Source organism: Fukomys damarensis, unplaced genomic scaffold (genome assembly GCF_012274545.1).
Source record: "Fukomys damarensis isolate Sample0158 unplaced genomic scaffold, DMR_v1.0_HiC HiC_scaffold_4, whole genome shotgun sequence".
NCBI classification, from domain to species: domain Eukaryota; kingdom Metazoa; phylum Chordata; class Mammalia; order Rodentia; family Bathyergidae; genus Fukomys; species Fukomys damarensis.
The window spans coordinates 24,199,052-24,217,555 of NW_022900916.1; the positions used below are offsets into that span (position 1 = coordinate 24,199,052).

Here is an 18,504-nt window from a genome sequence, read left to right on the forward strand (position 1 = left end):
TTAAGCCCTGAAAACAAACTCACGAAATAAATTTAGTTTTTGCTACCGAAAATAAAAATGACAAAATAAAACACTGGGTTAGGGTAATATGTTACTCAGCTATATGCTATGTGTCTATTTCTAAAGCAGAAAATATTATTCTTCTTAGGAAAATTCAGAAGATGAGTCATAGTTTTAGCTTTATGTTTTTATTAGAGCACGTGTGCAACACACAATGTGTCTGTGCCTTGTGTGGACGCAGAACAAGCACATAACGTGTCTTAATTCCTTTTTTCATCCCCTCTCCCTGCCCTCTTCCTCACTCCTCTGTCCCTTGATCCCTTTCCTTTTTTTGGTATGTGTTTGCAGTACATAATGTTTACGTTCTTTGTCGTAGTTTTTTTTAAAGATAATTTTAGGACAGCAAATATTTATTTTTTCAAATTCCTTCAGGGAACAAAAGAAAACTATGAAAAATCTCTTTGTGGTTAGGATGGAAAACTATACCCTTTGATCGGGGGAAAGGACTACAAAGCACGCACCATGAGACAGGCACACGAAAGTGTGATGGTAGCTTTTTTAACAGTGTTGCTTCTCAGTGCCTCAGATGCCACAGTGGGCATCAGGCAGCCTTAAATGCCTCTCGGTGACTCCTCACCCCTCGCTGAACAGGAGGCAGAAGTCCAGGGAGCCTCATTCCTCTGGTCCTTCTCCTTTGTGGAATTACTCGTGCTAACACCCAGCCCGGTTCCACAGACCCGTCCTGTACAATCCTCACAACGCTTCCTCCTGCCAGGGATGCTGAGAGCACAGGAGGAGGCAGAAGCCAGTTCCATGGAACTTACAGATATGATATTCCTCAAATACTTTTTAAATCTATTATCCTCACGGAGTTATAGTAAACAAAGAGAATAAGCAAACTAATAAATCCCAAACTAAAGAATTTTAAAAGAGCATCTGTTTGCTATGACAGCCTCAAACCAGAGCTTTCTTTGGGATTAAAAGAGTGTATGTTTAGGAGCTCAATACTCAAGAGAGGCTGAGGCAGGAGGACTGCAAATCTGAGTCCCACCTGGACAGCTTAATGAGACCCTGTCTCAAAAAATTCAAGCAGATATAGGAGTGAAGCTCAGTGGTGGAGGGCACGCACACACACACACACACACATACACAAAGCACACTTTGGCTGCTGATAAATTTTCAAATATTTGCTAATCATTTGGTATAATTTACCACTGTCATCACCTAATATTAAAATGATGGATTCAAATGAGGGATAGGAGACCAAGAAAATAATTACTGAATCCTGTGGTCAATCACCAACTGAATCAAGGAATTTCCAAGTTCAGCAAGTTTGAAATTACTCATTGAAGATCTAAATAAAAACTAGGAAAACAGTAACTTTTTGACAAAGATTCAGTAATCCGTTAGTCCTATGAAAAGAATGAAGGGACTGGGGTGTTTCATTTATGTGATATCGCAACGGCAGAGAGCAGCAATCCAGGTTGCTATGTCAGAGATCTTCAGTGCACAGATGATCAAGATGATATGATAACAAGGGACGGAGGATAAAATCTGAGCGCTTACTATGTACTAGCACTCCCCTCATTGTTCCACGGGGGGTCATTTAGTATTTAACAGCTACCCAGCAATCATCCTTGTTTTATAGACATTACTTAGAAAAGAAGTTTGCAGAGTGGTTAAAAGGGAGAGTGCGGGTGCGGTGGGTGGGAGAGTCAGGCTGCCTTGGTCTGAAACCCAGCCCCACCACCTTCGGGCTCGTCTGTGAAACGGTGGTAACTGTACAATCCACCTTGCAGGGTTTGTTGTAAGGTTTAAGTGGGTGAACAAAAACGGAGTTCAGAAGAGAGTCCAGTGTGTTTGACGTGCTACAAGTTCGTGCTTAATGCTGTTATAGAAAAAAGAATACGGGTGCAGGAGTTACTTGCCCAAGGCTACTGTCTCAGAGCCCAGAAAGGACTCCGACAGTGAGGTCCTGGAGGCAGTGCTCTTAAACCTCACATCACACTTCCTTCTAGGTGCCAGGATTGTGTGTGTGTGTGTGTGTGTGTGAGTGTGCGCACATGTGTGTGCATGTGTGTATGATGTGTGCAAGTTTTCTGGCGTTGAGGGTCAAACTCGGGGCCTATGTATGCTAGGCACGTACTCTATCTAGCACTGAGCTACAATGCCGGTCTTTGTAGGTGTTTGTATTTATTTATTTATTTGTATTCTTGTATTTCAACCTCATGGCAACCTTATATTCCATTTTAGAGAAATAAAAACAGTGCATGCCAGGTAGTTCCTAGCACATGGCACCATGGTGACAAAGCTGGGTTCTGCCCTACAGGAACTTAGAGGTTCACAGCCTCAAAGGGACTTGCTCAAAGGCACTGGCTGTGAGGAAGAAGGGCTGGGATGCAAACCCAAGTCTGAATATTCACTTCACTCTGTCCACACGTCACAGCATACATTCGGGAGAAAAGGAAGCACGAAGCCAATGAATGAGGAGAGTTCAGGTTTTCGGGTAGGTGGGAGACCTACCTACAACAAGGCCCACTGGAGCTAGTGGCTGTCCGAACCTTTTACATACCCAAAGTTTTCAACAGCCTAGGAGCAGGTTTTCCCACAGTAATATATTTTATCATGCACTGACTAGCAGAGATGAGAGGAGGTTTATTTAAACTGCTTAAAATACACTCTGGAGTGAAGGATGCAGTGACTTGAAATATGACTGAGTCTGGCATACTGGTGTTCAATAAATGATACACACGAACATCCAATATATAAACTGCTGTGTACATTATACACATGCACACGTGTCCGAAAGCACACACATTTATCTCTGATTCTGTTCAATAACCTGATGGCAAAATCCTGAAAGTTTTCTTTAAGCTTATCTCACACAACTTGAACTATGGATCCCGCCTCAGGCATTCGGACAGGCGGAACTGCGGAATCAAATTGGTAGTGCTAGGCGGTGGCAGGTCAAGCTTTCTCACACACATTAGAGGAGATGACAGCTGCTTTCCTTCCCACACAGCCCTGGCCTGCACCACTAAGAATTATGGCTCCCCATGACCCTGACTCTTGACTTCCAAACCTAAACTGAATCTATTCTTGATGTAATTACTGACTGACTAGTTTCATGATTTCCTTCTTTCATACATCCTGTAGATGGGTGGTTGTACTATTGCTGCTGAATAAAACCCCCAAATCCCAAACAATAAGAGCTGTGGATCCTTTTGAGAAATAAAACTGCACTCAAACAGACTTTTGCTCACAGGGTAAAAATTCAAAACAAAAGATCATAGCTTAAGTTTTGAAATATATCACCAATAAATTAATGATTAAAGAAATCTTTGAGAAAGCACTTTCAGTAGCTCAGCTCAGCTACTGAGTAGCACAACTCAGTAGTACTCTGAGATGGGGAATTTCTGTGCAGGTCTGTTTGCAATGCTGAACTGTAATTTCAAGTAGACTATAGACAGCAGCATCTTTAGTGTTACAACAGCAAAGCAACGTGTATTTATTACAGCATATTAACTCTCTCTCTCTCTCTCTCTCTCTCTCTCTCTCTCTCTCTCTCCTTCCTCCCTCTCTCTCTGTCTCATGGTAGTGGTGGGGGTGGTTCTAGGGATTTAACCCCAGGCCTTTAAAAATGTTTCATTTTATTTTGAGACAGGATCTTGCTAAATCACTAAGTTTCCTAGGCTGGGCTCCAACTTAGGATCCTTCTGTCTTAGCCTCCCACTAACGTGTGACTAGCTAACATGTGCAATCTTGATGGAGAAAGTTAATGTGATTTTTCTGACAAGAACCAACAGATTTAGAACCTTCAAGATGGGTCATCCAGGCTAAGAGTCTTCAAATGCTCCATTTTTAGATATAGTTAACAGGTGACAGTATGGTAGTGTCCAGAGTATTTATGCCACAGTCATATTTGGAAGTTACAATGCCACCAAAAGCACATCTATGCCACGATTTAGCTATTAGGGGACAGCACAGAACCTTTGTCAGGTGAGCCATAATACTACTTGTCTAGCCAGCCCCACCCGCTGGTGCTGTGAGCTCTTATTCTCCTCTGCCTTCTTTAAGGGAAGGTCTGCCCTGAAGGTGGCCTCTGCCTCCATTTCTTCACTTTCTGTCCTTGTTTTCTCTGGGAAGTGTATTCTCTCTCACTGTACCTCCCCAAAGAATCAAACTATGCAGCAGCCTCTCATTATTTACAAAGGACACATCCCAAGACTGCCAATGGACACCCTGAAGCCATGGATAATACTGCATCCTCATGTTTTTCCTGTACCTGTGTACAAGCATCTGTGATAAACTCTACTTTATAAATAGGCACAGTAAGAGATTAACAGCAATAACTAATAATAAAATAGAACAATTACAATGACATATTAAAATAAAAGTCATACGCATGTGATCTTTCTCAAAATTTCTTATTGTACTGTATTCACTGTTTTTCTAATGATGATATAAGAGATACAATGCCTGGAATGAAATGAAGGGAGGCAAGCGTTGTGATGCAGCAGTAACCTACATGAGGGTTAGTGAGACAATTACTAAGTGACTAAGGGGTGGGTAGCATATACAGCATGGATCACATGGAAAAAGAAATGAAACGAATCCTGGGTGGGACAGGACCAGACAGCTCAAGCTTTTTTAATGCTTTTTACTGTGGCCCGAGATTTAAAATTTATGAATTACTTATTTCTGGGCTTTTCAACTTAGTATCTTCAGAGCATGGGTCACTAAAACTGCAGAAAGCAAAACCTCACATTAGGGGGTCTCCTATAAATATGATTAACAATTGAGCATCCTTTTTGTGATTTACCTTGATATCAAAACTAAGCACACTATTCCCACTGATAGGGCTTTTTACATAGCACAAGATGTAAATGCTGCATCATCCGCAAACAGCCACATTCTCTACGGCTCTCAACACAGAAAGAAGTAACAGAAATTATCATACCTGAGAATTTGGTACACCTTCAGCTTCTGTTACAGGTACATGTTTGTCATTGTTTTCGTCATCTTGCTCAAGTGCTTAAAAAAAACAATAATATTAAATGTAGCACTATACTATTAAATGTAATAGTAATAATATTAAACATAGCACCATAATAAAAATGTCCGTTTTCTTTCAGTTGGCAATTTGGCAGAAAAAAATGTTAGATTTATAAAATGTAAAGAACAGCATGAATTTTCAATATTTGGATGAAAAGTTGACACTTTTTATAGCACTATTTTTCATGCATATTATTTCATCCAATAAATCAATGGCCGTGGGAAAATTTAATCTCAATTCTTTTCTTCACCTAAATCCATCCTGACATCATTGTATCAGTATTTTTTTTTTCCTCATTGAGTTTATTGGTACATTTTAGGTATACAGTACAGTTACTTTCATTGTTGGGATCTTGTACCTTTACATGACAGGTCTTAGTTCTCATTTTTTCCCCTTGCCCCTGCCCTCCCTTCACCCCCTCCTCCCCTCCCCATTTACAAACACTTTATTTCCATCTTTTCATTGTCTCCTATTTTTTTCTTTTCCCTTATTACCTTTCCCATACCCTTCCCACTTTCCCTACACCTTTAGCCCTTTTCTTCCTATTTCACATTGTCAATTATCTCATTAGGATCTTATGTACTATTATAGTTTTTCACACCAGAGAAACTATTCAGTATTCATACATGTATGACTTATTTATTTCACTTAGGAGTATATCCTCAATATGTATCCATTTTCCTATGAATGAATCTAATTTCTCATTCTTTATGGCTGAGTAGTATTCCATTTTATTACAGTTTGTAATAGCTAAAACTTGGAAACAGCTCATTTGCCCATCAGTTGGAGACTGGATAAAGAAAATGTGGTTTTTCCATTGTGTCAGCATTGTAGGTTATCAAGCGAAATCTGGTGGTTATAGATAGCCTCCTATGCCCTTCAGTTGAGAGAAGTACTTTTTAAAAGTGTGGCTTGTGGCTGGCAGTATAAATGTCCTATAATACAGGAAGCACAGTATATTATATCTCAGTTGTTTGTTCCACTGTTACCACAAAATTCCAAACTGTGGAGTCTTGAATCCACCTTTCCTTTTCCCAGCATCTCCCTATCCAAGTTCTTATCACCTTTTCCTCACTGATGCAATAACCTCTACACAAAGTGCTTTACTCAGGCCTCTTCCTTATCTAATCCCGCTTGGGCACAATTGCTAAAACAATTAGATTCAAACAAGACGAAGACAAGTGCCGGGCTTTGGCACATGTCTTCCTCACCTTCACAAATCTGAATCTCTGCTCACTACTGAAGGGCTCCCTCCATTTCTCTGGCTTCCTGAATTTCCACCTTCTCACTGACACGTGAAGCAACCATGGCACAATGACTTGATGGCTTTTCTCTCTATATAACTTGGCCTTTCATTTCAACAATATTTATTCAGCATCTATAGTGTTAGGTGCCTTGCGTTGCAGTTATTTCTGTCAGTAAGATGGGCAAGCTTCACTAAGTACACATATCAGCTGGGGAAAGAATCAATAACAACTACAACTAATACATTTTAAAAAGAAAGTGAAATTAAAAGGCACCATTAAGGGCCTTAAAAGATCAAACTGCGAAACGGCAGGAGACCAACTCGGGGAGGTCACCGTAGAGAACATGGCTGCGATGCTGCTTCTCAGAAGAAGTGACTTTTGGGCTCAGAAGTAAAGGCAGAGATGGAGTCACCAATGGCAGGAGACAGGGACACATGACAAGCAAGGTATAAGCCACAGTGAACTCAGGTTTGAGCCTAAGAACACAGGGAAACCACAAAAGGATTTTAAATTAGGAATGGGATGATCTGATGCATCTGTTCCAAAGCTCTTTCTTGCTTCTTATGAGGGACAGACTGGGAAGAGGCAAGTGGGAGCGGGGAGACCAGTCAGGGACTACGGATGCTGTCTGGACTACAGATGACAATGTGCAGGGAAAGGGGGGAGCAAAGAGCAGGAGCAGGATGGGGACTTCGACTGCATTTGGCAGGGAGTACGGTGGCTGGAGATTGAACCTAGAGCTTTTGCATCTCTTTAGCTTTAAAAGATTTTTGAGACAAGGTCTCACTAAGTTGCTAAATTGCCCAGGCTGGGCTCAAACTTGTAATCCTCCTTCCTGAGTCTCCCAGAGTACTGGGATTATTGGTAATGCACCACCACGCCTGGAGTGGGCATTTTTCAAACAAAATGTACACAACGTGCCAGTGAACTGAATGCGGGGTGAGGGGAAAGGAACATGAGGGAGAAGCAGCAACCAGTGATGCCTCCTAGGCAGAGTAAGTAATTCCTTGTCTCCACGTTACAGTTTAGATCTGGATGTCCCCCGAAAGCCTCATGCGCTCTAGTGGGACTTTGGCGAGGTGGATGGACCGTGAGTTTGGGTACTCAGAGGATTAGACCACTGATGAGCTTACAGCTAAACGTGATGTGGAAAGGTGAAGCCTGGTGACATGGGCTAAGTGCCTCTCTCCTCCTTCCTTGATCCCTCTCTGTCTCTGCCTGCTATGCAGTGAGCAATTCTCCCCCGCCAGGCCCCTCTGACTGCTGCCCTGCTTTGGAACAAGCTGACGATGGGCTGAAACCTCTATAAACCGTGAGCCAAATAAACCTTTCCGTGAAATTGTGGGTCTCAAGTATTTTGTCCCAGCAATAAATACTGTAGCTAAGACATTCTACCACAGCGTTTATCCGTTTTGCCCTCTTCACCAAAAGTAAGCTCTTGCATCCCCACCTGGCTAACAGTGATTTCACCAGCTGTACTCATGGATTCAGCCTGCATTATTGTGTGTGCTTTGAAATATTACGCTCTCTGCTGTGCATTTTTTAGGATATCATTCCACGTGCCTTTTGCTTTGGTACGCCTTTCATACCTGCTGTGCAGCACCTACCACGGAGACCACCTACGGGGCTATGCACACAGTAAATGTTAACTGGGGCAAACTATTCATCCTCAAGGGACCAGCATGGCACCTGACTATACCCCCTTATATAATAAGCTGCTTCTTTCATAACTATTTATGAAAGGAGGGAAATTTTTCTGTTAAACCTCCCACACCGCTGGGATAACTCCTACCATCTGAACATCTACAGGCAAGGTAAGAACAGTGGAAGTGGAGAGAAGCTCTTCTTGTTTTCAGCAAAAAGTTCTACTCATGCTTGTTCAAAGGGGGTCCCCTGTTGTCACAGTTGCCTTTTGGAGGAAACTTAAGAATAAAGAAAAACACTTATGTTTTCTCTGAAAAGCTAGAGGCAAGGATATAAAGGGAAAGATAAAATCTGGAGTAACATTCCACTTTATCATGCAGTGGGCTGCAGAAGCAAGGAACCATACTCAACCAATGGCAATAATACAAGAAGTCCTGTCCTGGAGGGCAAGCTATTAATACAGCAATGTGGATCACTTCCTTTGAAGACCAACAATATTTTGGCACTTAATTTGCCCTTTACTTGATTTTCTTTCTGTTTAAAAAATATTTCAGCCTAACTTCATGTTTTGTTTTGCTTTGGTACCGGGGAATCAAACTTGGGTCTTTGTGCTTACGAGGCAGGCAGGCGGCAGAACCTTGTCCCCTTCATGCTTTTTTATTTTTGAAACAAGAATGTTTTGGGTTAGTAACAGTTCAGCTTAATTGTTAACTTAATCGGCTTAGGAGCCACTTGGGGAAGTGACGGCAAACTCACGGCGCTTGAGTTGTTTTTAAGACAAAAGATATTAATGTGTGAGTTGTTTTTTCTAAACTAAAACTTCAATACTCAGGTTTAACTGAAGTATTGGATTGCAGTTTGGGCACTCGTCTCCATAAAGGTTCACCATCGCTGACCTAGGGGATGAGTAAAGCATACTTCTGGGCGTGTCTGGGTGGGTCACGGGGGTGTGACCTTGGGTATTACATACAACCCCTGGTCCCGTCCTCTCTGGCACGGCTTCCCTGCTCTTGCCGTGAACTGAGCAGCTTTTCTCCACCATATCTTGCACCACGCTGTCCCTGCCTTGGAGCCGGCCACCACTGTCAGCCATTTAAACCTCTCCTCCCTTTTGTTGTGGGTGATGGGAAAGCTCCCTCACACAGGAGTATCGGCTTTTCTTTTTCTTACCTTACTTAATTAGGACATAGAACATTCAGGACAATGAGTAATGGTGTTAGGACTGGGAGTTGATTCTAGCTTTTGAAATTTACTCATACATTTTAACATACAGAAATAGAATTAAAGGAGGAGTAAATGAGCATATGAAACAAGCTAAATAGCACTGTTTCTCTAGCTTATCCACCCTAGCAATGCTGCATTCATCCATTCATTCAGTCTACAGTGCTGGGAATCAAATGCAGGTCCTAACACCTAGTAGGCAAGAGTGCTACCACTATACCCTTACCCGGAAACACTACTTTTATTGCCACATCTTTGATGACTTCAAAATACTTGGTCTGGAATTACACTTAAATTAACAGAGTGAGAATGGATTGGCAAAGGTACCTCACAGCCTCTCTCAATCTGTGCACTACAGAGAGCTCTCTCAGTTTTGCTGGTCTCTTGACCTCAACACCCTGATGACAAAGAAAAGAGAATGTTCTGTCCCGACACACAAATATTATTTTCTTGGAAGTACTGAAAAACCATTCACTAAGGAGACATTCTACCAGTGTTTCACATGTGGCACCTGGAAACAAAAACTTACTTATCCTGGACTTCTGAGGATTTATGATCACTTCATGAAGTCACATGCATGAAATTCATAGTTGGAGTCATCTAAAAAGGAACATTCTTCTGACTTTTTTTTTTGTTGTTGCTGTTGTTTTGTTTTGTTTTTTGAGACAGGGTCTCACTGTATAGTTGAGACTGACCTGGAACTCACTATGTAGCCCAGGCTGGTCTTGAACTCACAGTGATCCTCCTGCCTCAGTCTCCCAAGTGCTTGGATTACAGGCGTGCGTCACCATTGCCCGGCCCTTCTTCTGACTTTTAAAAGATTAATGTCAAGGAATAAGTTAGAAGATAGTTTCTCTTTTCATGCCTCCTCCTAGTGAGGTTCGTGTTGTAAGAGGAAGAGGAAGCAGTTATCTAGATTTGTGAGTTAAATATTTTCTTTTATCTGATCCAGTAAGGGTACGATGGGGAAATTTTCCCATACAAATATTGTTTCTGGGACAATTCCCTCCAGCAGGACATGTACACAGGAATGACAGCTTCTGGGACCAGGGAGGCTAGGAGCCTCTCTGCCAACACAAACCATCCCCTTATCTCTCCACACACAAGATCTAAATGCAAGAATCAGCCTTTGAAAATAAGTTGCCATACAAAAACACAGGTATATTATCTGGAGCATGTACTTTGAATAGTGAACATAAGAGCCCACATGAAAACCAAGAATATACCTGGGTTAATCAGCACTAATTCACAGAAGAGCATCTAGTTTAAATGCATCTATTTGTAAATCAGCCAAGAGAGATTCAGTAGCACTACAGCTGACAACCTCCTCAGGGCTAGACTTGATGTCACTTTCTTGTCATCTTGGAAAAACAGGTCTTCTCCCTACTTACTATGAAGGGTGATAAAAAACTCTCCCAGTAACTATTAATAATATTACTTTAAAAAGGGAACTGGTATTCTTTTAAAATGAGGCTTATTTAATTTCTGCTCATCAATTTTATAAGGATAAGAGCCACAGTAACAGAAACATTAAGCATACAATGACTCTAATGCACAACAGTTGAGACCATTCTTCAAAAATCAAGCAACCTTTTAAAAACAGAAAGCTTAAAAACCAATGAAAAATTTTACGACAGACAGAAATTCAGTATTCCAAGTCTCTGTGTGGGAAATCAGCAAGTATATTTGTAATTAAGAAAAATAATGTCTTAAGAAAAAATAACTTTTTGGATACTTTGCCAAGAACTTAAGTTTTGGCAATAATATATAATCTCTTTACCTGTGTAACAATTTTTTTTTTCAGTACTAGGGATTAAACCCAGGGCTCTTGCACTTAGCTATTGTATATCCCCTAGTGTTTGAGAAAAAAATTAATTTTGAAACAGGGCCTCACTTATTCACTAAGTAGTGCAGGCTTGATTTGAATCTGTCATCCTCCTGTCTCAGCTTCCTAGAGAGCTGAAATTATAGGCATGCACCTGACATTTAACCTGAAGAGTTGACCAAAATCTTCTGCATTTCACAGATGAGGAAGCTGAGACTAGCGAAGTGAAGTACCCTACCCGAGTCTTCATGTATGAATGTACCTAGGACTTATGGCAGCTCCTCTCTGTTTCAGTCAAGGAGGAAGCAGAACAACGCTGGTCATACTGCATGCCATCAAATCCATTCATACGGATCCTGGTTAGGATTTTTTTTTTCTTTTTGGAACTGGGTATCGAACTCGGGTCCTTGTGCTTGTGAGGCAGGTGGCGGCACCACAGCAGCACCACTGAGCTAAAATCCTGGCCTAGGATTTCATTTTGTGTGTGTGTCCGTGTATAATACATATATATGTAATTTTTTATTTATATGACATATTTTAGGATTTCATTTTTAAAAAATGATATAGAATTAAAGGAAAGAACAGAAAAAGAATTAATATTAAAATGCACCCCAGCTATTGTCTTTCACAAATGTGAATGAGCTGTGTATCAAGTCAGGCTCTTTTACGCGTTCTGTGGGTTTTGGACATAAAAGTGTTAGGAAAACACAGCATGTTTCCAGGCCACAGGAGGCAGAACGCAGCCCCTCTGGGTAAATAATCAGCTGTGTTTTGTACCATCCTGCAGTGGGGTCCGAATGTTTATTTAGCAGGCTCCTCTGCAGCACGCCACGATGTTCAGCAAGGTGCACATTCTCTGTAAATTGGCGGGGAACGAGCTGGTGAAGAAAGGGCTTGGGGAAGATTCACTTTTATTACCCACGTATAGTTACGCAAACTTCCAAATGTTTGATTCTCTTCAAGGGATTAAAAGAGAGAGAGAGAGAGAGAGAGAGAGAGAGAGAAGGAGAGAGAAGGAGAGGGAAAGAGAGAAACCTGTTTCAGCCTTTCATCCCATCGCTTTATGTATGTAGGTATTTATTTATTAAAATCTTACTGAGTTTATTTGCCATTTTTTTTTTTTTTTTTTTTTTTTTTTTTTTTTTTTTTTTTGGTACCAGGGATTGAACTCAGGACCTTGTGTTTGCGAGGCAGGCAGGCAGCAGAACCACTGAGCTAAATCCCCGGCCCTACTGGTACTTTTTAAGTATACAGTACACTTACATTCATTATTGGGATCTTGTACCCTTACATGACAGATCTTGGTTCTCATTTTTTCCCCTCGTCCCTGCCCTCCCTTCACCCACTCCATCCACCCCTATTTACAAAGACTTTGTTTCCATGTTTTCCTTTTCTCATATTTTTTCTTGTCCCTTATTTCCTTTCACCTACTCTTCCCACTTCCCCTACACCTTTAGCCCTTTTCTTCCTATTTTACATTACTGATTACATGATTTGTATAGTTTTACAATTTACACTTTTAGTTTTTCACACCAGAGAAACTATTCAGTAAATCACTTTACTTTTTCAGTACTGGAATTTGAAATTGAGAGGTCAGCCTTCACTACTCAGTCACTCCCAGTGGCGCTATAATCTAGTCTGTCCAGAGCCACAGGAGCTCCTCTGGGAATGCAGTTGGCAGGCGGCCATGGCATCATGGCCCCCAGTAGTTCTCTCCGCCCCAGCCTATCGCCCTTGTCAGCAGAACTTGAGACTGTTTATTTAAAACTCTCCCTTCTGTATCCTATCATCTTCAAAGGCCCTGAAAATGCGAATTTTCCTGGGGCTCTTTCCTCTCTCTTTGCCTCTTTCCTTGGTGATCTTATCTGCTCCTATCGTTTCAACTTTCACTGCAATGTGGGTTATTCCCACATCAGGGTTTCGATCGCTTCCTGAGCCCACATTGCCCATCTCACTGGGACATCTTCATGTCACACACATGCATCAGCCATGTCCAGGCTGTTGTGGCGGGTGGGGAGGAGTAATATATTTCACAGGGAGCGAGGACCCCAAAGTCCGGATCACATACATTGCCTTCACCCCGTTCCACAGCTTCTTTCCCCTCCTGGGTTCTCTACCATACTTTAGGTCATCACTGAGCACCGAAGCTGGAAATTAAGGCATCTTCAGGCCGTCCTTCTGCTCAGCTCTCATGACAATCTTGGGCAACATCCTGCCACTTCTCCCTCTAGAGTGTCTACCCTTCTGCCACGGTCACAGCTCATAGCTTCATTAACCCCCAGACAGGCTACTGTCACAACTCTCCTTCAACCCATCTCTGTGCAGCTGCCTGAGCTGTGTTTCTAAAGTGTGTGTGTGTGATTGCGCCACACCCTCACCCTGCCCATGCCCACTGAGAGGACCGGAGACGGATGCTAACTCAGGTTCCACAGTCCCATCCCCAGGCTCCCAGATGCTCTGGACCTTAGCCCAGGAATGTGTGGGTGTGACAGCTTTGATAGCTGTGTTCTACTCTCTTCAACACTGGCCAGCGTGCAGGTCAATGCCCTCACTCAGCTTGTCCTTGAATGTGGAAGGCAGGCCATCCACCAGTCTCAGAATCTCTCACTAGGCACATCTTCCATTTTCTTGCTTCTGGCATATGACATCTTTGTCCTGCCTTCACTTGGGGGCTCTGTCCTTGTCCACTGGGTTCCCTAACTTAGATAATAATCATTAGAAGTGAGAGCCAAGTAGAATTAAATGCCAGCTCCACTTTGGGGAAAAGGGGCTAAGAGGATGGAGGAGGCCTCAAGGAAAGCTCAGATTCTGACAATCAGTAAGGGGAAGGAAGGAAGGAAGGGTAGTTAAGGTGGTAAACTGACATAAACAGAGATAAAATGGAGGAAAGCTCGGGAATAGTGATAGTTGAGTGTTGGTCAATACCACAAAACAAAGGTGAAAGAGTAAGTCGGGTCTTGCTAGAGTCTGGATCTGGAATGTCATCCAGAGTTGCATGTGGCTTGGTCGCTAGCTTGGCACTACCAGGTGTTGGCCCTTTAAGAGGTGGGGCCCAGGCCAAGGATGTAGTTTAGTGACACCATGCCTGTTTAGCAAGTGCAAGGTCCTGAGTTTGATCCCAGTACAGCAAAAAAGAAAAAAGAAAAACAAAGAAGTGTGGCCTACAGCGAGGTATTCAGATCATTGCGGCAGCCCCTTGCAGAAGACTGTGGGACCCTAGCCTTTTTGCTCTTTCACTTCCCAGTCATGCGGTGACTGGGTCCACTCCTCAGTGCGCCTCCCATGATGTGCTGCCGCACCACGAGCCCAAAGCAAGGGGAACACAGAACATGGACCAAAACCTCCATAACATTTTTCTTCTCAAGTTACCTAACTCCAGATATGTTACAGGTACAGAAAGCCGACTAACACAGGGTCGAGGAACTTGGAGACCATGTAGTAATGCGTAGGTGATGTGAGTGAGGGAAACACCACCGCCTATGGATGAATCTGTGCGGCTCTGGAGTGCCCACTGCCAGGCACACGATACACTCTCCACGGGGGTCACCCCATTCACTCTTCCCCACATCCCTCTCGTCAAGACACTGGTACGACCAGACTGAGAAAAGTGGTCGCCAGGGATACTTAATCATTTGATACCTCTTTATGCCAACATTGTTAAACACCTGTGCATATTTAGTTGGGCTACTGAGAGAGTGAGTTTCTATTATGAAAAGTTGAGTACCATTTTGGGAATTTAACAGTTTACCTTTCTTCAGTCATCTCATTTGATTATTTTTCTGACTCTTTAAAACGTTTATTTTAAAAGTTTTAAATTGACAAAACTATAGTTATAAATATTTTTTGATACCTTTTTATGACACTCATAATTTTTCTGACAAACTAAGGAAAGAGGTAAATCGCTTCCATGGATAAAAGCATGTTGTCCAGGCTGAACAACACCTCCTGCAGGATTTGGTTTCAGAATTATCACTACTGAAAAGCTAGCAAGTGCACCGGTTGGTGGACCTTGAACTTTGCTTATGTTCACTTAAAAAGTACTCCTTGGTGATATACACACACCACAATGGGCTCTTACACATTTCCAGTAGAGGAGACTAACTTCCTTGGTCAAAGTAGGCTCCATTTATACTTTGGCTGCTGTAATTCTTCTTATGGTAATATGAAATAAGATTACACATCTGTTATCCCGGTGAATTTCAGGGCAGGTGTGGGTGTGGTCCTCTCCTTACCTGGTTCTAAGAGCTATTAAGATTATCATTTTTACAACAGGAAAAACAGCCTGAAAGACGATAACTAGCTTGTCTAGAATTACAAAGGAAGTCAATAGAGGAGATAGTTAGGTACCGAAGTCTGACTCTTTCTCTGTACCAATATGCTATAAAGATTAAATTGTCTAAAATTAATTGAATGGCAGTGATGCTGAAAACAAAGAAAGCAGGAAGTTTATTGCCAAGAATTTAAGCAAGAACCAACTTGAATTTCCTGCTAGGGCTGCAGTCTGACAATTAGAGCTGTAATGACTTACAGAGCTGTAATGACTTACTCATTTTTTAAGTGCTTTTGCCAGCTCCTTCCTCCCTAGTCTTCCCCATGCCCCCTAAATCATGGATTTCTATAATACAGATAAGAAATGGCTGCTGCATGAAAGAAATGCATTACATTTACTAACATTTGGATGCATGTGCTAGAAATGTACCACACTTAGACAACACTGTAATAATGAAGAGATTAAAATCAGATGGGCTGAAAAGCCCCCATGACCGCAGCAGATGCCATACACTCTGCATTCTGCACACTGGACCGGAGGGGCTCCAGCACTGAGAGAAGGGGCTGCCCACCACTGCCTCACCCTCTGTGTGATTTATCCCCACCCTAAGGCAGACAGGATTCCATTTCAATGCTTTTGTCTGTCTCACAGCCAAGACCCTCCGAACTTCCTTTGCTGCCACATCTTAATAGATTGTCACAGTGCTTTCTTTTGAGTAAGATTTGGTACAAGTTCAGTTAATGGAAAGGTTATTCAACAGAGAAAAATGGTAATGTCACTAGAGCAGAAAGTATCCCATTCCAGGTCTTTTAGGGCATAAACATTTACCCCACTGGCCAGGGTTATAAAGAGGTAATCAGTATTTGATTCCAGCAGCCTGATTCTATTCCTATGCTTAATGAGAAGTGTACCAGAAATAATGTTTTCTTTTAACACAAAGATGGCATTTACATTATCTGACTAGAATAAAAACTCAATGAACAAAAATTAAGTTAACTTTACCCACAATTTTTCTGGGGAGGTTTTTCTGTTTTTTGGCTATGTTCTCGTGATAGGACAGATTTAGGCCAATCTGTTATAATCACATGGTACAAGTTTTGGGTAGCAGCGATTCTCAGACATTGCAGGGTTCATTCATTTAAAAAGATCCTTGTGCTCTCCACTACTTTACACGTTTCTTTCAGGCCTAGCTAGTAAAAAAATGACGTTTGGGCCCAACTGTGCCAGCACAAAGCTATGCGCTTCATGCCGCATCATTTAACCCCTCCAAAAGCCCCACCAGTAGGCACCATGAGCTCCGTTTCACACAGTAAGAAAATGACCCTGTGGAAGCTACTAATTCACAGAAAGTGGCTGAGCTAGGACTGAATCTGTCTTTTGATTTACTTCTCAGAGCTACACAATTCTGCCCTGGGTGCTGTAAGCCAGAGAACAAATCAGGTCGTATCTATACGGAACACTCCTATGAACTAAGGCATGACAGCATACAACCTGCACTTTAAATTCCACATTTATGACAGCATTTGGCATTCCTACCATGCTCTTCAGGTTTTGTTTCTAAATGGTCACCAATTTCACCGCTACACTTTCCCATGGACAAGAAGAGTGGAACTCTGCCACTTACAAAGAAGGGAAGGGAGCAGAAGAATTCCCTGAGCCTTTGTGCTTGGGAGCACAAGCAATGAGGCCACATAGGCCACTAAACACAAATGAATGAATGGAGGGTGGGAGCTTAAGAAATTTCCAGGAAAGAAGATGTGAAAATTTTCCTTAACCCTCATCATAATCTCTCTTGGCAATTTAAAGGGATTCCTTTTAGTTTGCATTTGGGAAAAAATATAGCATTGCTCCTACCGTACTTCCTAGTACACGGCCTTTGTCAAGCTATATCAACTTACCAGGCTTCAACGTCATTACAGCGCTTATAAAAATGGGGGTAGGTGATAACAAGCAGCACCCCTGGATGGGTACAAGGAAGGAAGGATTTATGTGAAGTATCTGATCAATGGCAGTGACTTTACACTGCATAGTACGGTGATGTTGATGCGGATGGGAGCTTTTCCTAATCAGAACATCTGTAGCTGGGATAAAGTGGGAGAAATGTCATGATAAAATCATTAATATTCACATGCCAACATCCAAGATAGAAATTTGCAGCAAGACAACAAGCGTTAGTAGATCTATTGAGAAATGCTCCCTTCCTTTGCACATCAAAATCCAACTCTGCAAGCCCAGAACTCAGACTCTTCTTTCCTGTAATGAACAGGCCACAGAATGGTGCCCCTCAGGAGGAGGTCAGAAAATCAAGGCTGGAAAAGCTCAGGCCTCTTTCTAGGTTGCTTCCAATAAACTGTGGGGAGAACAAGAGTAAAGAGTTGGCAGAGCCAAGCGTGGTGGCTCATGCCTGTAATCCCAGCACTTGTGAGGCAGAGGCAGGAGGGTGTGGGATAAATAAATAGGTTTAGCACAGTTCTCAATGTAGATAATGGAAGCCTCACCCTGGATGTAGGTGGCACCAGCATAGAGGCTTATATCCTGGATGGAATACAAAGGGAGAGAGGAAAGCAGGCCTCCTGCCTGCTCTGCCATAGACTGTTTCTCCTCTGAGATGCCCCTCTGCCATGCCACCCTGCTGTGAAGCCTGATAATTACGGACTGAAATCTCCACAAACTGTGAGCTGAAATAAATTTTTCCTACTTTAACTTGTTGTGGGTGTTGGGTATTTTGTCTCAGCAATGAGAAAGTAACCAAGACATCTTCTTTCTCAGGATGGGGGTCCTTCGGGAGTTCCCACAAGTCCTAGGGACAGGGACCTGCAATGGAGCTTGCATTTGCAAAAAGCAAACGTCTGCACGGATGTGACAGGGAAGCAGTGGAATGAAGCACAGGATCAGTGTGGAGGGAGGCACACAGGGGGGCCCAGAGATGCTGGCCCAGCTGAGACAGGCCTGGTCACCACTGCAAATCCTCTCTGGCTGCATGTGACTCCGTGTGCTTCTGACAACTCCTGCATGCCAGGACTAAGAGGTCCAAAAAAGGAGATTTAAACTATCCCCAGGAAGGAGCTACATCCGGAACAGACTGTTTATCACACACACACACACACACACACACACACAAAACAAAAAACCAAAAAGTTCAAATCAGAAACAGTTACAATATTATTCACTGGCAGTAAGCAGTAGGCTCTGCAGGCTCTATAGCAATTGCCCCGCACCAAAAAAAAAAAAAAAAAAAAAA

The 18,504-nt window shown here is 42.4% G+C and overlaps 1 protein-coding gene across 2 annotated transcripts in view; it reads right to left on the minus strand.

The window, feature by feature from the left end:
• Nucleotides 1–18,504, minus strand: part of Rapgef5 (Rap guanine nucleotide exchange factor 5) — a 187,236-nt gene that overhangs the window by 106,610 nt on the left and 62,122 nt on the right. For both annotated transcript variants that reach the window (XM_010641103.2, XM_010641104.2), the window contains exon 7: nucleotides 4,961–5,034. In XM_010641103.2, coding sequence (XP_010639405.1) covers nucleotides 4,961–5,034 — 74 coding nt within the window. The remainder of the gene's footprint in view (nucleotides 1–4,960; nucleotides 5,035–18,504) is intronic.